This window comes from Hydra vulgaris, chromosome 05 (genome assembly GCF_038396675.1).
Source record: "Hydra vulgaris chromosome 05, alternate assembly HydraT2T_AEP".
NCBI classification, from domain to species: domain Eukaryota; kingdom Metazoa; phylum Cnidaria; class Hydrozoa; order Anthoathecata; family Hydridae; genus Hydra; species Hydra vulgaris.
In genome coordinates this window covers 28,212,499-28,230,000 of record NC_088924.1, presented here as the reverse complement: position 1 = coordinate 28,230,000, position 17,502 = coordinate 28,212,499, and the positions used below count along the sequence as shown (strand labels likewise).

Genomic DNA, 17,502 nt, shown 5'->3' with positions numbered 1-17,502 from the left:
ATTAATATTGTAATAATTGCAACACTCCATATTCATCTCTGGACAAAAATTAACAATTAGTTGATTCTCATTGGTTAAGTACTAATAATTACAAACAACAATTCCCTTAGGCATTATTTCCACACTTGTGCTGCTGATTTTTCGTGAGTTTTTGTGAGTAATTATAAAAAGTTGCTAATGTTTTGGAGGACCACATTTTTGCGTTAAAATACCAATAAAAACAAAAAAAACAAGTTTATTCATTTTAAAGTAGTCTTATTATGTACAAATCTTTTTTCTTATATGTAATATTAAGCATTTTTTGTATTCAAAGCGTAATTAAAAAAATAAAATTGCTGTAATAGTATTCAAAGTAGAAAAAAAGCATTTTTTTACTTGGTTGCTAATGTTTTGGAGGACAGTGTATATACATATATACATATACATACATACATACATACATACATACATACATACATACATACATACATACATACATACATACATGCACGCATACATACATACATACATACATATATATTTTTGTGTATAAGTAAACACAGAATTTAGTTTCCAAAGTTTTTTATTCATAACCAATAGATATTTATTTTTTCCAACAAGTTAAAATCTACTTTCTAATATCTTTAAAAAAAAACAATAATTCTATTGCATTTATGCATATGTGTTATGGACTAATCTTAAAATTTCTTGCTCTACCAATAAAAATTAATCATCATAAATATTTTTTTTATGTCACAAATAGGTTTTTATTTACTTTATGACATAATTATTTGTCATAAAGTTTGTAATTAATTTTAATAAAAACAGAATATCTTTTATAATAAATGATATATTGCATACTTTAAAGTAACAATTGTACAACCAAAACATATGTAAATAAAAAAACATGAAAAAGGGACACGAAATTTAACCTTTCACAGGAAGTTAAAGTACATTAGTATTTACTATAAATTTTATTGTTTTTCTTATGCACTATGAAACCAGATGATGTACCCTAGTATACATAAATTCAACTGCATTCAATTAATTTTTACTATTAATTTCTTTTTACTATTAATGATTTTACTTATACTACATATGATTTTTCTCATAAATGGTTTTAAAACTTCTTTTTTCTTAAAACTTTTTTCTCTTCAATTTTAATTAAACAAATTAAAATTACTGTTAAATTTTGAGAAGAAAATATTTGTACCGAGTAGATAAAGCTGATAAATGTTAGCAGTAATTTTCTTTTTTTATTACTTAAAAGTAAGTACTTTTGAAAACTGTGAAGTGAAAACTTGAGGGCAAGTTGTTGCAATATTTTAAACATTAAGAAAATAAATTTAAGGTTTCTTTTATCAAAGTTGGATCTAAAATGATAAATAACTTTGTTTGTGAACTGTACACATACAATTGTGCCTATGATAAATGTGTTGCATGCATGCAAAATGTTGATACATTTGCTTAGAAGTATCCTGGGATGAGTAGAGAAAGCCTGAAACTTAAACATATGCAAACATCAAAAAGATTTAAAGAAGTCTATTGTAACAGAACTTATTGAGCACATATCAGTGATGAGTGATAAATTCATTAAACACACATTTAAAAGAAAAACTAATCAACAATTTTTAAGAAATTGAATAAATATTATGTTTCAATGAATATTTATTCTGAAATTGCAATAACCCAAGTTGACTGTGCTAGAAAATGGCAGGTTTCTAACAAAATGAACTGCGAGCGGTTAATTTTGATAGAAACCTACAATTTCTCTCATAACAAAAAAACCTACAACATCTCTCAATACAAAACCCAATTTCTCTCATAACCCTTGCAGTCTGAAACATTGAGTTAAAAATATTTGCTATAGTTTCTTATTCAATTGATCATACAATTTTTCAGTTATACCGTACATCAACAAAATCCAAAGAGTTAAAGAAGTTTTGTTCAGCACCATTTGATTTTAATTCCATTTTTGCTTCAAGATTGAACTAATAATTTTTTTTGTAAAATAAATCAGTATGAAAATTTCGTAGTTTATGGCTTTTTATTATGACTGCCTGATTGCTGAATAAATAACATGTCTAGAACAAAGTGAAGTTTCAGAGAAAATTTTATTTGAAAATATGCTGATCAAAAAACACTTTATTCCGTGTTGCACCACTGAACTCATGTTTTTATTTTTGTCTTTTGTCAGTTTTATGTCTCGTGTCAGTGTTGTGTTTTATGTCAGTGTTATGACAATAAAATTGTGCTTAACTCATTTTATAAAATTTTTGTTCAAGATTAGTTTTTAGTAATAAAAAATTACTTTTAAGTGATAGAAAATTTTTTATTAAAGAAAATCTATCGGAATGATATGTCACTGAACTATGGAAATAGCAATATGATGATTTTCTTATACTATATATGGTAATTTTTTAATCAACTAAAATATGCCAATTTAATTTTTATTACCTAAAGAAAAGATTTTAAAACTTATAAAGATTAGAAAAATAAAAACTTATTTAGAAAAATACGTGTAAAGAGAGCTATGATAAACAGTTTAATGAAAGTGTTCAAGTTTAACTCTTGATAGATATCAATCTTTTTTTTTTTTTTTAAGTATTTTTTAGATAACCTGTCTATTTTTCTTGTAGGATAGCAGCCTACAAGAAAAATATGTCATCTAAAAAATGTTTAACGGAGTTAACTTTATCTTAGTTTCGGTTTTTTAACTTTTAAAAATTATTTAAGTAAATAATTTAATAAATGCAAAACATAAACTTAAAAATTGTATAAATATTTTTTGAAATCGATTTGGGCATAAAAATATTTTAATTTAAAAAAAATATACATGCTTTAATAAAACTAGTAAGCAAAAATATCTCTTAATAACGCTTAATAGCAATCATAAAAATTGAACCAAACAAAAATAAACATACTCAGTTGAGTAGAATGCATTCTCTGCAATAACTTTGATAGTATCAAGAAAAGGTAGCTTTAGAGTGCAATTATTTCCATGGTAAATACTAGGCTCTCCTTCATCTCCATCGTAACATTCTACTGTAATTTAAAATCATTTGAAATATAAATAATAAGTTAAAACTGATTCAAATAGGTTTTCTTTTTAATTACATACTAACCTCCTCTAGGCCCAGGGGACGGGAGGTGCAGCACTATAACCCTCTCCTATATCTTTGACACATATACCTAGGTATTAATACATTCAGGAGCTGTATTAATACATTCAGGATTTCTGTACCTCTAGTTCTAACTAAAGCAAGGTTTACTACACCTGCACCTTTCTTTTTATCATTAAATACTGTGTTTAACAACAACAAAATTTGAGATTTTAAACAAAAATTAAAAAAAAATTAGGCTGTTTATCTAGAAATTCTTATCTAAAAGTTAAACGATAACACAATTTTTGGTTGTTTACCAAAAAACCTGGTGTTAAAACAAAAAAAGTAATAAAAATAAATAAAAAATACTAAAATTTGAGATTTTAAACAATAATTTAAATAAAAAATTAGGCTGTTAATTTAGAAACTCTTATCTAAGAGTTAAACGATAATACAATTTTCAGTTATTTACCTAGAAACCTGGTGTTAAAATTAAAAAAATTAAAAATACTAAAACATTCCTAAAAAACTATAGTAAGTATAAATCAAAGATAATCAAGGTTAATTTTACAAAACTGCTAAAATGAAAGCTTTTTTACAAACTAAAAATATCAACTTAATAAATACTTAAAGGCCATCAAATTTTACAAAGATATATAGATCAAAGGTTGAATTAAGTGATCCCTTATTGAGATATCTGGAAAAACTTCTGGTCATCAAAATTTTAATTTACATAAAACTGTGAACTGCAAAAGCAATAACAAAACAAAAAACTTACATTTATAATTTTTTTTGTTTTTGTTTAAGCAACAATTAATCCAAATAATATAAGTAAGAAATGAATAAAATAAATATTATATATATTAAACCCCAAATTTTAATTGAAATAAAAAGCCATGTAGGCAAAAGGCAATAAAAATAATATTAAAAGCTTTAGGAACTTTTATATCTTTAAAAACAAGCATTTCTTAAACTGTTACAAATGGTCCAGAAATATGTGTATTAATTTTAAAATCAACAAAAAAAAAATACAGCTAACTTTTTAAATAGTGGGAAACTACAACTTTAAAAATTTAAATGTTGTTAATTAATCAATTAATAATAAAATGAAAGGTCAAAATATGTATTTTTCAACACTTGAAAATTTAAAAGTTTTTTTTTTCTTTTTTTTTAAACTTTAAGCGCTATAAATTAGTTTTTATATTTTTTAAACAACTCTGTTTTTAGCACTCAAAGTAAATGTTCGTACCAACACTCGAGTTACAGTTAAATAAGTAACAAATAAAAGATCAAAATTAGTGAATTAGCAACTATTTAAATATATCATAATTACTAAAATATTTCAGACTAATGCAATTCACATATTCATAAATACCTTTCGTATATATGTTTACTTTTTTTAATATTTCATTGTACTGTTTGGTTTATTTTTCTATTATTATTTGATGATTATTATAACAAACTAATAAAGTTTTTGTAGATCAATTGATATCTTTTATTGAATACTGATTATTGAATTATTGAATACTGATTTATGGATTTTTTATGACATTAGAGGGATTTAAAAAACCAAAAAATGAAGACTAGAAATTTTTCCAGATAATGAAAATCAACCTTTGTAGATTTATATACTTTTATTTATTAAGAGCACATACTTTCACTGATAATAGGGATAGGTAAAATTAAATGTAAATACTGAAGGTTTTAGTTGTAATTGATCACTTATGACCTAAAAACTGTAACTATATCATACTTTAATTAACTATCATCCTAATTAGAAAAATCTGCAAAATAAAAAGTTTACATTTTGCTGCATTGTGGTTCACATTATACCATGGTGTATGGTGTGGACTAGTACACACCATACATAAATACCAGAACACACCATACATAAATATTTATTTATAAAATAATGTATTATTTTACACTTTTATTTAAACTTACTAATTCTTCTTTTTATATTTAAGATAACTAAATTAAAATGTTCAATAAAACTGCAGATATAAATATTAACTTTAGGAAAAAAACAGAAATTTAATGAACTTACATTCAATATACCTACAACCTCTCTGCAAACAAGAGACGAACCCTTCAACACTAGATTTACCTGTCAGCTGATCCTCTATAAGATATCTGAATAAAAAATAATTTAAGTAATAATTTTTTTTTAAATTTTTTTAATTCTTATTTAATTTTAATTTAGGTAATAATAATTTAAGCTTTTAAAGTTTTCTAATATTGCACAATAAAAGATAAAATTGAAAGAGATATTTAATACTATTATTATACTACAAAATATGCCAGTGATTATGACAACATACGTGTTATTAGAAGCAGCAATAAAATAATGTGACAGTGGTTTTTTCATATCCTCACAAACACTTTCATGTTCTGCTTTGAATATACTGCAATCTTCTTCAAAAAAATATTCTGTTAAACCTAAAATTAGAAGTAGCAATAAAATAATGTGACAATAGTTTTTTCATATCCTCACAAACACTTTCACGTTCTGCTTTGAATATATTGCAATCTGCTTCAAAAAAGAATTTTGTTAAACCAAAAAAAGTTTAAAATAAAAATGCAAGAATTTAATCCAAAAAACATTCCTGTTGCTATTAAATTTACAAATGCAAGCAAACCCCCAGTAGTATAATTATTGTTGATTTGTGCATTTTGTCTGACACAGACAATTTGAAAGTGCAAAAAATATCATTGATGACAAAAAATGCAAAGTTTATTATCAATTAATAATAATTTTTTTTTCATATTAACTCAAAGTGAGAACACTTCTATATTTTTCTAAATTTTAGTTTATTGTGTTACACTCTAATTAGTTAAAGTAATAATTAAATATACAATTATAAAGTAACTTTAGATAGTCAGAGCAACATTAAAAAAAAAATACCATTTTGTATAAAATTAAGTCAATCAAAAAATCAAAAAAAAATTTAAAAAGGTAAATTAAACAACATATCTTTAAATGACAATATATTTTACTATTTTAACTAATTTTAATTTAAACTAATGTAACACACTGCTTCAAATTTAATTTTGATATGTAATGTAACACACTGCTTCAAATTTAATTTTGCTATATAATGTAATTAATTTTTTTGTTAATATAAATATTAATTACAATTAATATGATTACAACTACAACATTTTGCAATTAGATGCTGTATGTTTTTTTTTACCTGCTGTTGTATCTACAATAGTGTAGTACGAGTAATCAGGGATGCAGAGTCCCAAAAAAGACTCTGGATTTGAATGTCACAAAAAGCTTACTTCTTCCTAGTTTTTTACAATTTTTTTTTAGATAACATTGTATAACATGTAAAATGTAATTACTTAAGTTTAGTTTTTTAAATGCATAACTGTTACTTGAAAAAGTAATTTATTTTTATGAGTAAAAGTAACTTGCATTAAAAAGTTGTTTACTTTTACTTTTACAAATGTAAATTACTTTTTATAGTAAGTTTAAAAGTAATTTACTTTGAAAATTATATTTTCACACCTTTGAATGACAAATAATTTCAAGTTTAATTTTTTTAATCAAAAAAAATTCAAAGTGAAAAAGTAAAAAAAATTAACAAAACAAAATTGATAACTTTTGATAACTGCAACAGCTGCTTAGTTCATTTAATATAGCAAACGCAGTAGGGTGGTTCAAAAAATTTAAAATTATATGTTTGATTGTGAAGAAAAGTATTCTATATAATAATATATAGCCTATAAATATATAAAGCCTAACTTAAAAAAAAAACAACTAAAAAAATTAAGTCCAAATCACAATATTTAAACAACCAAATCCAAAACACATTTAAAATCAGACCCGTAGCAAGCTTTTGTTTGAGAATTTTACTTTATTTAACGATATGGAGCAAACTCCAAGCATTTATATCTTAATGTTTATGTAAAATAAAGGCTTTGCTTTAAAAAAAATTGAGATAATGGGAGTCTGGAAACAAGAAAACCCTAAAATATTTACCTCCCTCTCAAGCCATTAGAGTGAGACCAATGAGTTTATAAAACACTTTTTTTTAAACATTTTAAAGAAAATTAAAGTTCATTGACAAGTCTTTAATGTCATGCAATTATCTCTTAATGTTCGAAAACTATGACCTTATAAATACTTTCCCCCAATTATTTAACCATACAAATTTTAGTTTTTTTAGCAAAGTAGCAAAAAAGTCTCAGAAAAAACAAGCACCCTCTTAAAAAGTTTGAAGCTCCAAATTGAATATTGAAGACAGTTTGGCTCAAAGAATGGTTTTTATAGCCAAAACGATCATGGACCAGGGCTAGAGAAGGTTGTAATAGGTAGTAGTATAGTGGTAGAGTGCTTATCTCATAAGCAAGAAGTTCTGAGTTCAATCTTGACCACATTCTTGATAGTACCACGCTTGTTTCTCTTTCAACTTGTTTCTCCACGCAGCGACCTTGTTTGCCAAGGGTTGTGTTTTGGAGTTATAGAGTTGAGGGACGGTTGTAACTACAACTAAATATAGCCTCTTCAACTGTAGAGGCCTTCATGACCTTTATGGAGGAAGGGGGTGGGGGTGGGGTGAGGTGATTGGGTGAATTCAAATATAGTAATAATAATAATAATAATAATAATAATAATAATAATAATAATAATAATAATAATAATAATAATAATAATAATAATAATGGGCAGGAACTGATTATTGATATTTTTAAACAGGGAAAAAATACCTAAAACCATGCAGACCAAATGTTGAAAACTAAATGTTAGTTACTTAAAGCTTTACTTTTTTGTATTACTATTGTACAAGATCCTCTCAAAGTTATTATAGAATATAAGAAAATTTACTTATTAAATTTAGATTACTTTTAACTTACTTTAAAGATTATATAAAATGTAAGCTTATGTAATTTAAATTTTATTTTACATTATTTATTTTTAATAAAAATTTACTTATAAAATGTTTTTACTTATAAAATGCCTACTTAAAAAATATTATATTTATAAATTTAATTAACAATTGCTATTACTTTTATGTAATTCATTTTCATATGCAAATTTTTTTTAAAAAATGTAAGCATATTAAAATTTAAAAATTGCACAAACTGTGATTCTTTTGAACTAAAATGTAGTAAATAAATGAAATAAATTCAAAAAAAAAAAAAACTTGCCATCAAGTCCTAATATTTGCTTTTTACGACCCTCTTCAGTTGGTTCACACCGATTAATAATGTCTAATGATTGTTCCAGAGAAGCTGAAATAAGCTGAAACATAAAATCTATATATGATATATATGATATTGTGATTTAACCAAAAACAACTACTTTATATAACAAATATTATTATACATTATTATTACTTATCCTTTTTTAAATAAATATGTAAATACATTTTAAAAATGCTTTATAAATAATTGATTGAAATATCTCATCAACAGATTGATTGAAAAATCTAAATTCTTTAATTCTCAATCTGTGAATCTTTGTCAATATAACGTATTAAAAACTAGAAGTACCCCTTGCTCAGTTTCCAAAAATATCATCAAATCTTCTTTGGTTAGATGGGAACCATTACTTGAGTACCTATTAAAAACGGGTACAACATTATTGCATTGAATTATAAAATTATTTTACATTTTACTTTTAAGTACTTACTTTACAAGTAAGAAGTATATTTCTTGTCGAGTTGTTAATTCAATAAAGAATTTACAGAAGTCATTCTCGCTTAGGAAATTTTCTGTATTATCACTAAGCAGAGATGCAGTAACAGATTGTAAGTGAACTTCCTAAAAAATTGATAAAATATAAAAAAAAATTACTAAAGCTATAATAACATTAAAGTTTTAAACAAAATTAACTCAGGCCTCGGTGGAAAGTGAAGTCTTAAACTCTTGCTCTCGCCTACAATACCCTAAAGTGGATAACGGAAACAACTTACTGCACAAAAAGTATAATTTTGTCATGAATATAAATCACTTTCTTTTCTTCTCTATTTTTAGATATTGATTAGAAAAATTAGAAAATCTGGCGCAAACTACATCATATAAAAGGAAAAAACTTGAATTTTAGATTGAAGTTTTTTGTTTACAAAATGCAAACTTTTTTTGCTTAAAAAAAGCAATTACTAATTTTTTTGCATAATATTCACTGATCTTTAGTAGTGCTTGAGATTATATTTTAACTATATAAATAGATAACAACTTGTTGACTTTATAATATAAGTTAATCTATACTAACATAAAGTTTCTGTTTTAGTAAGCAGAATTTTAGTATTATAGATGCGAATATAAATAATTAAATAAAAAATAGAAGTATAAGTATAAATATAATATATATAATATATGATATATATATATATATATATATATATGAATTTTGTTTGGTAATTATATTGTTTTAAATAAAAACATTGTGAGAAAAAAGAATTACTGGATTTTCTATTTGTTTCACTGTTCTGACTATTTTTGAATTTACATATATATATATATATATATATATATATATATATATATATATATATATATATATATATATATATATATATATATATATATATATATATATATGTATATGTTTTTTACTGCTGTAATGTTTTTTACATTTTTAGAATATCTTGACAGTAATATAAAAAGAATTCATTAAAATTATATATTTTTTAAAGAAATATTTTTTATAAAAAGCAATTTAGTATCATTATTTTTTTGAACTCACTTTTTTTAAGTTTTTTGAGAAAAACTTATTTTTATGCCTGCATATAAAAATCGATTTTAATATTTTATTTGATAAGCATTCTTGTATTAGACTTGAAAAGTTGTAGGTAGTATGGGTCAGGAAAACAAGATGGAAGAGAGTTTCAAAGGGTTGAAGTGCGGCAAAAAAATGGACAGATAAAAGTTTATAGAGCTTGCAGGGACAGATACAGAAAAAGAATAAGACTTTGATGAAAATGGAATCAGGAGTAAGAAAATGGCAAGCACAATAAAAAGACAACAATAGCAGATGAGAACTTTGCAATGCATATATGGATTGCATAAAATGTTTCCATAAGAGGTCAGTAGTGAACAATTCAAAAAGACATAACAAAGAGCACTCAATGAGAGGGTTACCATTCATTAATTTAGGATTGTTAACAGTACTGTGATAGTTGTCTACAGTAAATAACTAAGCATTTTTGGAGTTAAAATTCCATTCACATAAAACACACTGCAAGCATCAAGCTGTTACAGAAGAGAGGTATATTTAAGATCAGCTGACTGTTCTGAACAACTGAAAAGATATTTTGTCAAGACAGAAGTATAAAGTTGAGTCATCAGCAAAAAGAGCCACTTTAGATGTGAGGTTGTCAGAAAGATCATTAATGTAAATAAGAAACAAAACAGGATTAAGGACAGAACCTTGAAGTTACTGGAAATGAAGAAGAATGTTAGGCTTCAAGGATGACTTTAATAAAGTGGTTAGAAAGAAACAATATGATAATCTCAAAAAACTTTCCCAAATACACTTTATAAAACAAGCTTATGGAGAACCAGCATGCCAAACTTTGTTGAAAGTTTTAGATATGTCCCTTGCCTCTCCGCCTCCATCTAAAATAAAATCTTTCAATCCCAGCACTTAGCATGTCAGCCATAGAGTGAGAGGATCAAAAACTGTATTGATTGTCTGACAGTAATTTATTTGATTTAAGATGAGATGTGAGAAATTTGTTGATGAAAGACTTAAAGATCTTGCTAATTACAGAAAAAAGACTGATCGAACTAAAATTGAAGGGATCGGAATGTTCTCTGAAAATGTTTTTGAAAATGTTTTTGAAAATTGAAACCAAAGTTGCCATTTTCCAGTAGGCAGGAAAACAAAACTTAGTCAAGCACTTATTAAATAGTTTACAGAGAATTGAAGAAAGTTCTAGAGTACAATTTTGTAAGACTATGACAGGAATGTTGTCTGGACCACAAGCTTAAGAATAGTTTAACTGAGATATAACTTGAGCAACAGAAGCTGGAGTGATTTATATGTCTAATAATGGGTTATACTATTAAATTGGAATAGAATGAAGATTCTAGAGTTGAATTAGAAGAAAAGTTCTTTGCAAATAGTTCTGCCTTTTCTTTGGGAGAGGTTATAAGATCAGTCCCATGAATGAGAGATGGAATGTTAGACCTAACTTTGATAATGACACTGGTTGAAAACTTTTCAAAAGTCTCAAGAGCCTAACTTTTGAGATAAGATATGAGTTTCAGTGAACTAAGAATAATGGAGCTTAGCAACAGACAGCACCCTTTTAACATTAATTTCTTACAATAACAAATAGTTGTTTGTTCTCAAGAGAGTCATTCTTTTGAAAAAAATGATTACGATTAGATACAGCAGTTGCACAAGAAGGTGAAAATCATGGAAATCAGGTGAAAATCAGCTTGACTTGGAACTGACGAGAAAGAATAAAAGCTTCCATTACTGCCTGAATCCAGGAGGTTACATAGGAGGTGCATTTATCAGCGGAAAAGAGAAAAGATATTAGCCCAAGGGCCATTGTAAAGAAATCACAAAAAGAATCTCAGTTAGCTTTTGGGTATTAGTAACCAGTGCGAAAATAGGGTGAGTCTGAAAAAGAAGTAAAAGATGAAAAGATTAGCAGAGATCATTGCATGGCCAGAACCACTTAAGGGAGAAAAAGGAGAAATTAAACAATCAGAGTGAAGGTAAATAATTTGGGTTGTCTGGAAAACGAGTCACAAATTTAATTATATGAGTAAGAGATTGAGAAATGCAGAAGTTATAGGCTTAAGTATTAGCAGAGATTCAAAATTAATTTCTTGACTAATAGGTGAATTGATGCGTAAGTATACCTCCAAGCCAAGCATGTTACAATTTAAGGCGTAGCGAATTAAAGGATAGTACCCATCAATACTGAAATGAAGAAGAAACAGCCAAATTTAAATTAGTCTCACATAGAGCAAGCAAGTCTGGTGAATTTTGCAAGAGGTAAGATTCAACTGATGAAAGGTTATTTCACAGACCACAAATATTTGTGAAAGATATGTTAAAACAGTAAAGTGGTGGGGATAGTTTTTTATGTTTAATATTATGGTTTACTTTGGGTATGATTTAAGTTTAAAAAGAAACTGACTCATTCTTAAATAGAGCTCAGCATCCCAAGAAATGAGCTATGCAGTTGTCTCAGTCCTGTTAATTAACCTAAAGTCGTAATATATAAAGAGCCCTTTATGTGGCCTTGACAATGCACACCAAAAATGTTAACAGAGACACCATCCTTGTACAACATGGCACTGTTAATACTTTGACAGTTTTCAGCTGTTAATGGAATCAGCCTCTTTGAGAACTACCTTATAGAAAAACCTTAGTAACAGTCAGCCTCAGAACCATTAAACTGAGTTTTTAAAGCTGAACCCTCATTAGAAAACTTAACTTTTTCTAGAATATCTAGAATAGGAATGTTTTTCAATGAGTAAGTGAAATCGGTTAGTTTTCATCTTTACATGAAATATTAAAATACATTTAAGAGTGCTCAACAAATGTTAAAAAAGGATCCTAAGACATAAATGAAAACTTTTGAATGTATCCTACAAAAATAGAGTGCTTCAAGGTGCATTAACTGTTAGAGTAAATACCTAAAGGTTCTTCAAAAACTTATTTATCTTTTTCACCATTATATTTTTAGATGTGTTGTTTGTTACCCAAAGTGGTTACTACTTAGACTATTACAAAGTTCCAAACTTGAATAAACATTTCTGAAACAAAACAATATACTGCCAATATAAGCAATAATTTTATTTTATCAATTAGTGAAACTAAATTTGGATATTATATAAATTTTTGATTCTATAAGAATGGTCTTAACAATTGTCCACCTCTCTTGTATGGTTCAAACTTTATCACCTCACCTAAAGACAAAGTTGAATTGCTTGCTAAAAACTTTTCATCAATATCATCTCTTTATTCCACTAATTGCGTTCTACCTGATATTGCCAATAAACAGGTTGATCCATTGCTTAACACTCGTATTACTCCAGCTTCTGTATCTAAAGTGATTTCCTGCTTAGACTCTTCTACAGTTTGTGGCGTGGACAGCATACCTGTTATTGTCTTGCAGAAGTGTTCTCCGGAGCTGTTGTCTATACTCTCAAAACTATTCAACAAGTACTTATCAGAGTCTTGTTTTCCAGCCTGTTGGAAAGCGGCATCTGTTATCCCTATCTTCAAAAATTCTGGAGAGCGATCTGATTCGCCTAACTACCGCCCCACTAGTCTTCTTCCTAAGCAAGGAAGAAGACTAGTGGGACGGTAAATCATAAGCAAGGTTTTTGAAACTTTAATTAATAAACACTTAATTTCTCATCTTGAATCTAATAACTTACTTTCTGACCATCAATATGGATTTTGATCTTCTCGTTCTACAGCTGATTTGCTAACAGTAATAACCGATAGGTTTTATCATGCATTTGATAAAGGTGGAGAGGTTAAGGCCATCGCTCTTTTTTTTTTGTTATTCGCTTCCTCAAGGCTGAGAGGACCACTACAGGTGAGGAGGCTACTAAATAGTGGTTATAACCCTCTCTCAACACTATAACTCCAAAACACGATCCTTGACAAGCAAGGCCGCTGCGCGGAGAAACAAGTTTAGCGCGGTGCTAGCGGAGAAACAAGTTTAGCGCGGTGGGGATTGAACTCGGAACCTCTTGCTTATGAAGCAAGTGCTTGACCACTGCACCACTATCGCATCTTGACATTTCAAAAGCTTTTGATAAAGTTTGGCATGCTGGTCTTCTCCAAAAGCTTTCTTCTTATGGTGTATCTAGCAACATCTTTAAGATTATTGAATCCTTCCATTCCAATCGTAGTATAAAAGTTGTCCTCGATGGACAGCACTCTTCTTCTTATTCTGTAACTTAAGGGGTTCCTCAGGGTTCCATCCTTGGCTCTATACTCTTTTTAATTTACATTAACAGTCTTCCAGATTTTCTCACATCTAAGATGACATTGTTTGCTGATGATACTACCATTTATTCTTGTCATGATAAGAAGCCACTCTCTGATCGCTTGGAGAGGGCATTTGAGCTTGAAAAGGATCTCACTTCTGCTACAGCATGGGGCTCACAGTGGCTGGTGAACTTCAATACAGATAAAACTCAATTTTTTTCAGCCAATCATTATCCCAATAATTTAGATCTTCCTTTATTCATGAACGATGATGTAGTCGATGAGTCATCTACCCTTCATCTTCTATGATTAACTCTTACTTTTGATCTTTCTTGGAAACAGTATATCAAATCGATTGCAAAATTAGTATCTGCTAAGGTTGCATCTCTTTATCGAGCTCGACACTTTCTTACTCCGGATTCTATCCTTTATCTCTTATAAATCTTAAATTAGACCTTGTATGGAATACTGTTGCCATATCTGGGGCAGATCTTCTAATGATGCCCTTTCTCTTTTAGACAAGGTGCAAAAACGCATTGTAAACATAGTTGGACCTGCTCTTGCAGTCAACCTTCAACCATTATCACATAGTCATAATGTTGCTTCTCTTTATCTTTTCTACAAATACTTTAATGGGCACTGCTCTAAAGAGGTAGTGTCTCTTGTGCCATCAACTAAAATTCATTCTCGTGTTACTCGTCATTCAATTAAGTCTCATCCTTTTTCTGTGACTGGTCCTAAGTGCTCCAAAAAATCTTATTCATCTAGTTTTTTTCCTCAAACATCAGTTCTTTGGAATTTACTTCCTTCATCTTGCTTTTCTGATTCATATAATTTCCAATCCTTTAAGTCGTCCGTCAATCGTTATTTTGCTCTACAATCTTCATCTTTTCTCTAATTTCCAACTTTAATTAGTAATTTCCAACTCTAATTAGTGGTTCCTTGCAGCCTTGTTGGGAGCGAAGATGTTTAAAAATATATATACATATATATATATATATATATATATATATATATATATATATATATATATATATATATATATATATATATATATATATATATATATATATATATATATATTCCAAAACATAATTTAGGATAATAGTAATCTTTGGCATATTGTTGTTTAAACTTGACCAAATTTTAAAGTATAATTAAATACCCATGGTTCTGCTGTTTAATTTTTAAGCTTTTAACTGTTATTTCTTCTTTTGTTTATTTGTGTATTTCCACTCAAACATAATCTTTATAATTATAATATTAGAGCTTCTTTAGTGAATTGAGTTTTTTATCAAGATTATATAAATCTTGATATAGAACTTCACTGACACTGTACATGTAAGATACTATTTTACATGTCACTGGCATGTAAGATAAAATTTTAACTTGGTTAAGCCAAGGTGTAAAGATGATTTTCTTTCTGCATTTTTGCTGAAATTGATGAAAGCACTAAACAAAGTAATGAATTTTGTGTATTACAAAAGGTTTCTGTTTTTCAAGATTCAATAATAGGTTTAAAGCCATCAGATAATAAGCCTTTAAAAGTTTGTTTATCAAGGTTGATCTTTTGGTGTTTAAAGTTAAAAGAGAAAATACCAGCAGCCTCCACTATTTGCCTTAAATAGATTAATAAATTTAGAAAAAAGATTTTGAAAATAATTATTTACTACTCAATTAAAAGCAGTTCTTTGTGTAAACAACAGTTAATTATCACTATGATCAATTTTGAACAACTTTAAACTGTATTTTCTCAGAAACTAATTTAATAATTGCAACAGTTTTTAAATGTGTTTAGTTTTAATTACAACAAAAAAAATCAAGCCTCAATTTTTTAACGTAAGTAATTTAAATTTTTGTAAAAGTATTGCCCAAGCCCCCACCACCCCACCCCATCAATTGCACAAAAAGTGACTTTGTGTTTTTTTTTACCGTTAATGCATAAATTTCAGAATCTTTTCACATTTGCACATTTGCTTTTGTTTTTGCAATTTTTTGTTTTTCACTTTCCATAACAAGTCCACTTAAATTAAGTTAAACCATTTTTTTACATAATGTAACCTTTTTGGATAATTAAAAAATTTGGAAAAAAAAACCTGCAATGAAATTGTTAATTAAAAATCATCCAATAATTTAAAAGAAATCCTTAATTAAAATTAATTCTTAATTGTTTTCAAAAATTTATTCAGAGATTTGTTATAATGAACATCTATTTCAGCAGTTAGATGTCATGAATGTTGTGAGTTCTTCAAAAACAGTTCTTTTAATGAACCATAACCTGGAATGCAGAGTCAGAAAGCAAAGTCCCTATTTTTGCAAAAAGTCCGAAGTCTCAGGAGTCTATAAAGATTTTGGGACTCTGAGACTCCAGTAAATTTTTGTTTTCAAGTTTATAAGGTGCTCCAAGAAGAACAAAAAGTCTTGTCTCAGAGCACTGTGGAAGAGCATTTAACCAGAAAGTTTACATGTCATTGTCTACTAAGATACCCATTTGTCTCCAAAAAGCCCATAAAAAGCATATAAAAATACATTAACAAATAAACAAAAATTTTTTTAACCATCAATTTTATAGGTTTGACCACTCAGCATGCAAGACTTTTAGCCAAAGTTGCAGGTATATTAAAAATAAGATTTTGTTATGTTATCCTTATGTCTCAAAATTGAAATAATGTTTTCAACCCTTGTTGCCACTGCTTGGTCTACACTACCTAAATTTGAACTTCATTTTTGTCCTATCTTGCATCATTTGTCCTTTAAATATTCTCTTACATTAACAGGGACCTAAAACAACTAAGTTATTATAAAATTGAAAGTGTTTTAATTTTAAGTGACAAGTTGATGAAATATAAAGTCTCGGTCAAATGATTAGAGATAAGCAATCAATGCTCTTTTCTTTTACTTAATCTACCATTTTTGTGAAGAGTATTTGTAAATGCATAATGATACTGGTAAAAAAAATTCCATGTATTACTTTTTTACTTTTTTCAGAGACAAACTATGTTTCATTGTGCACTCACTTTTCTCGACATCAAGCTTGCCTAAATATTTATTGTTTTACTATCAAATTAAAATCATTTTTAAAGAATTTATTACAATGGTTTCTGCAAACCTTAGAAGGTGGTGGTGATGGGGAGGGTGAGGGTTTCCAGGAGGTTTGGATAGAGTACTGGATTTCTAACTACACATATAAAAATCTTATCACTTAACATTCAAAAAAATTGTTTTAAATTATATACACCTATCTTTTACAATTATTAATAACTGGAATATCACACTGACGAGCAAACAGATCAAACAACATTTCCAGTTCTTTTTTAACTAACTTATAATGGGTATATGGACTGCTTGAAATGTTCTAAAAATTTTATTTTTTAATGGGTTATCATTTATCAAAGGTTAAAAAAAGTGACTTTTATCATGTCAATTTTCAAGTCAAAAGTTAATTTCTGCCCGTAAAAATCTTTCTCAAACTTGTAACCATATTAAATGATCTGTTTG

General features: G+C 27.4%; 1 protein-coding gene across 1 annotated transcript in view; it reads right to left on the bottom strand.

The window, feature by feature from the left end:
* LOC136071938 (inactive phospholipase C-like protein 2) overlaps nucleotides 1-17,502 on the bottom strand; it is a 105,831-nt gene that overhangs the window by 38,550 nt on the left and 49,779 nt on the right. The window contains exons 6-11 of the mRNA XM_065797807.1: nucleotides 8,725-8,855; nucleotides 8,586-8,652; nucleotides 8,241-8,334; nucleotides 5,405-5,522; nucleotides 5,131-5,216; nucleotides 2,904-3,024 (exon numbers count right to left, since the gene is read on the bottom strand). Of these exons, the coding sequence (XP_065653879.1) occupies nucleotides 2,904-3,024; nucleotides 5,131-5,216; nucleotides 5,405-5,522; nucleotides 8,241-8,334; nucleotides 8,586-8,652; nucleotides 8,725-8,855 (617 nt within the window). The remainder of the gene's footprint in view (nucleotides 1-2,903; nucleotides 3,025-5,130; nucleotides 5,217-5,404; nucleotides 5,523-8,240; nucleotides 8,335-8,585; nucleotides 8,653-8,724; nucleotides 8,856-17,502) is intronic.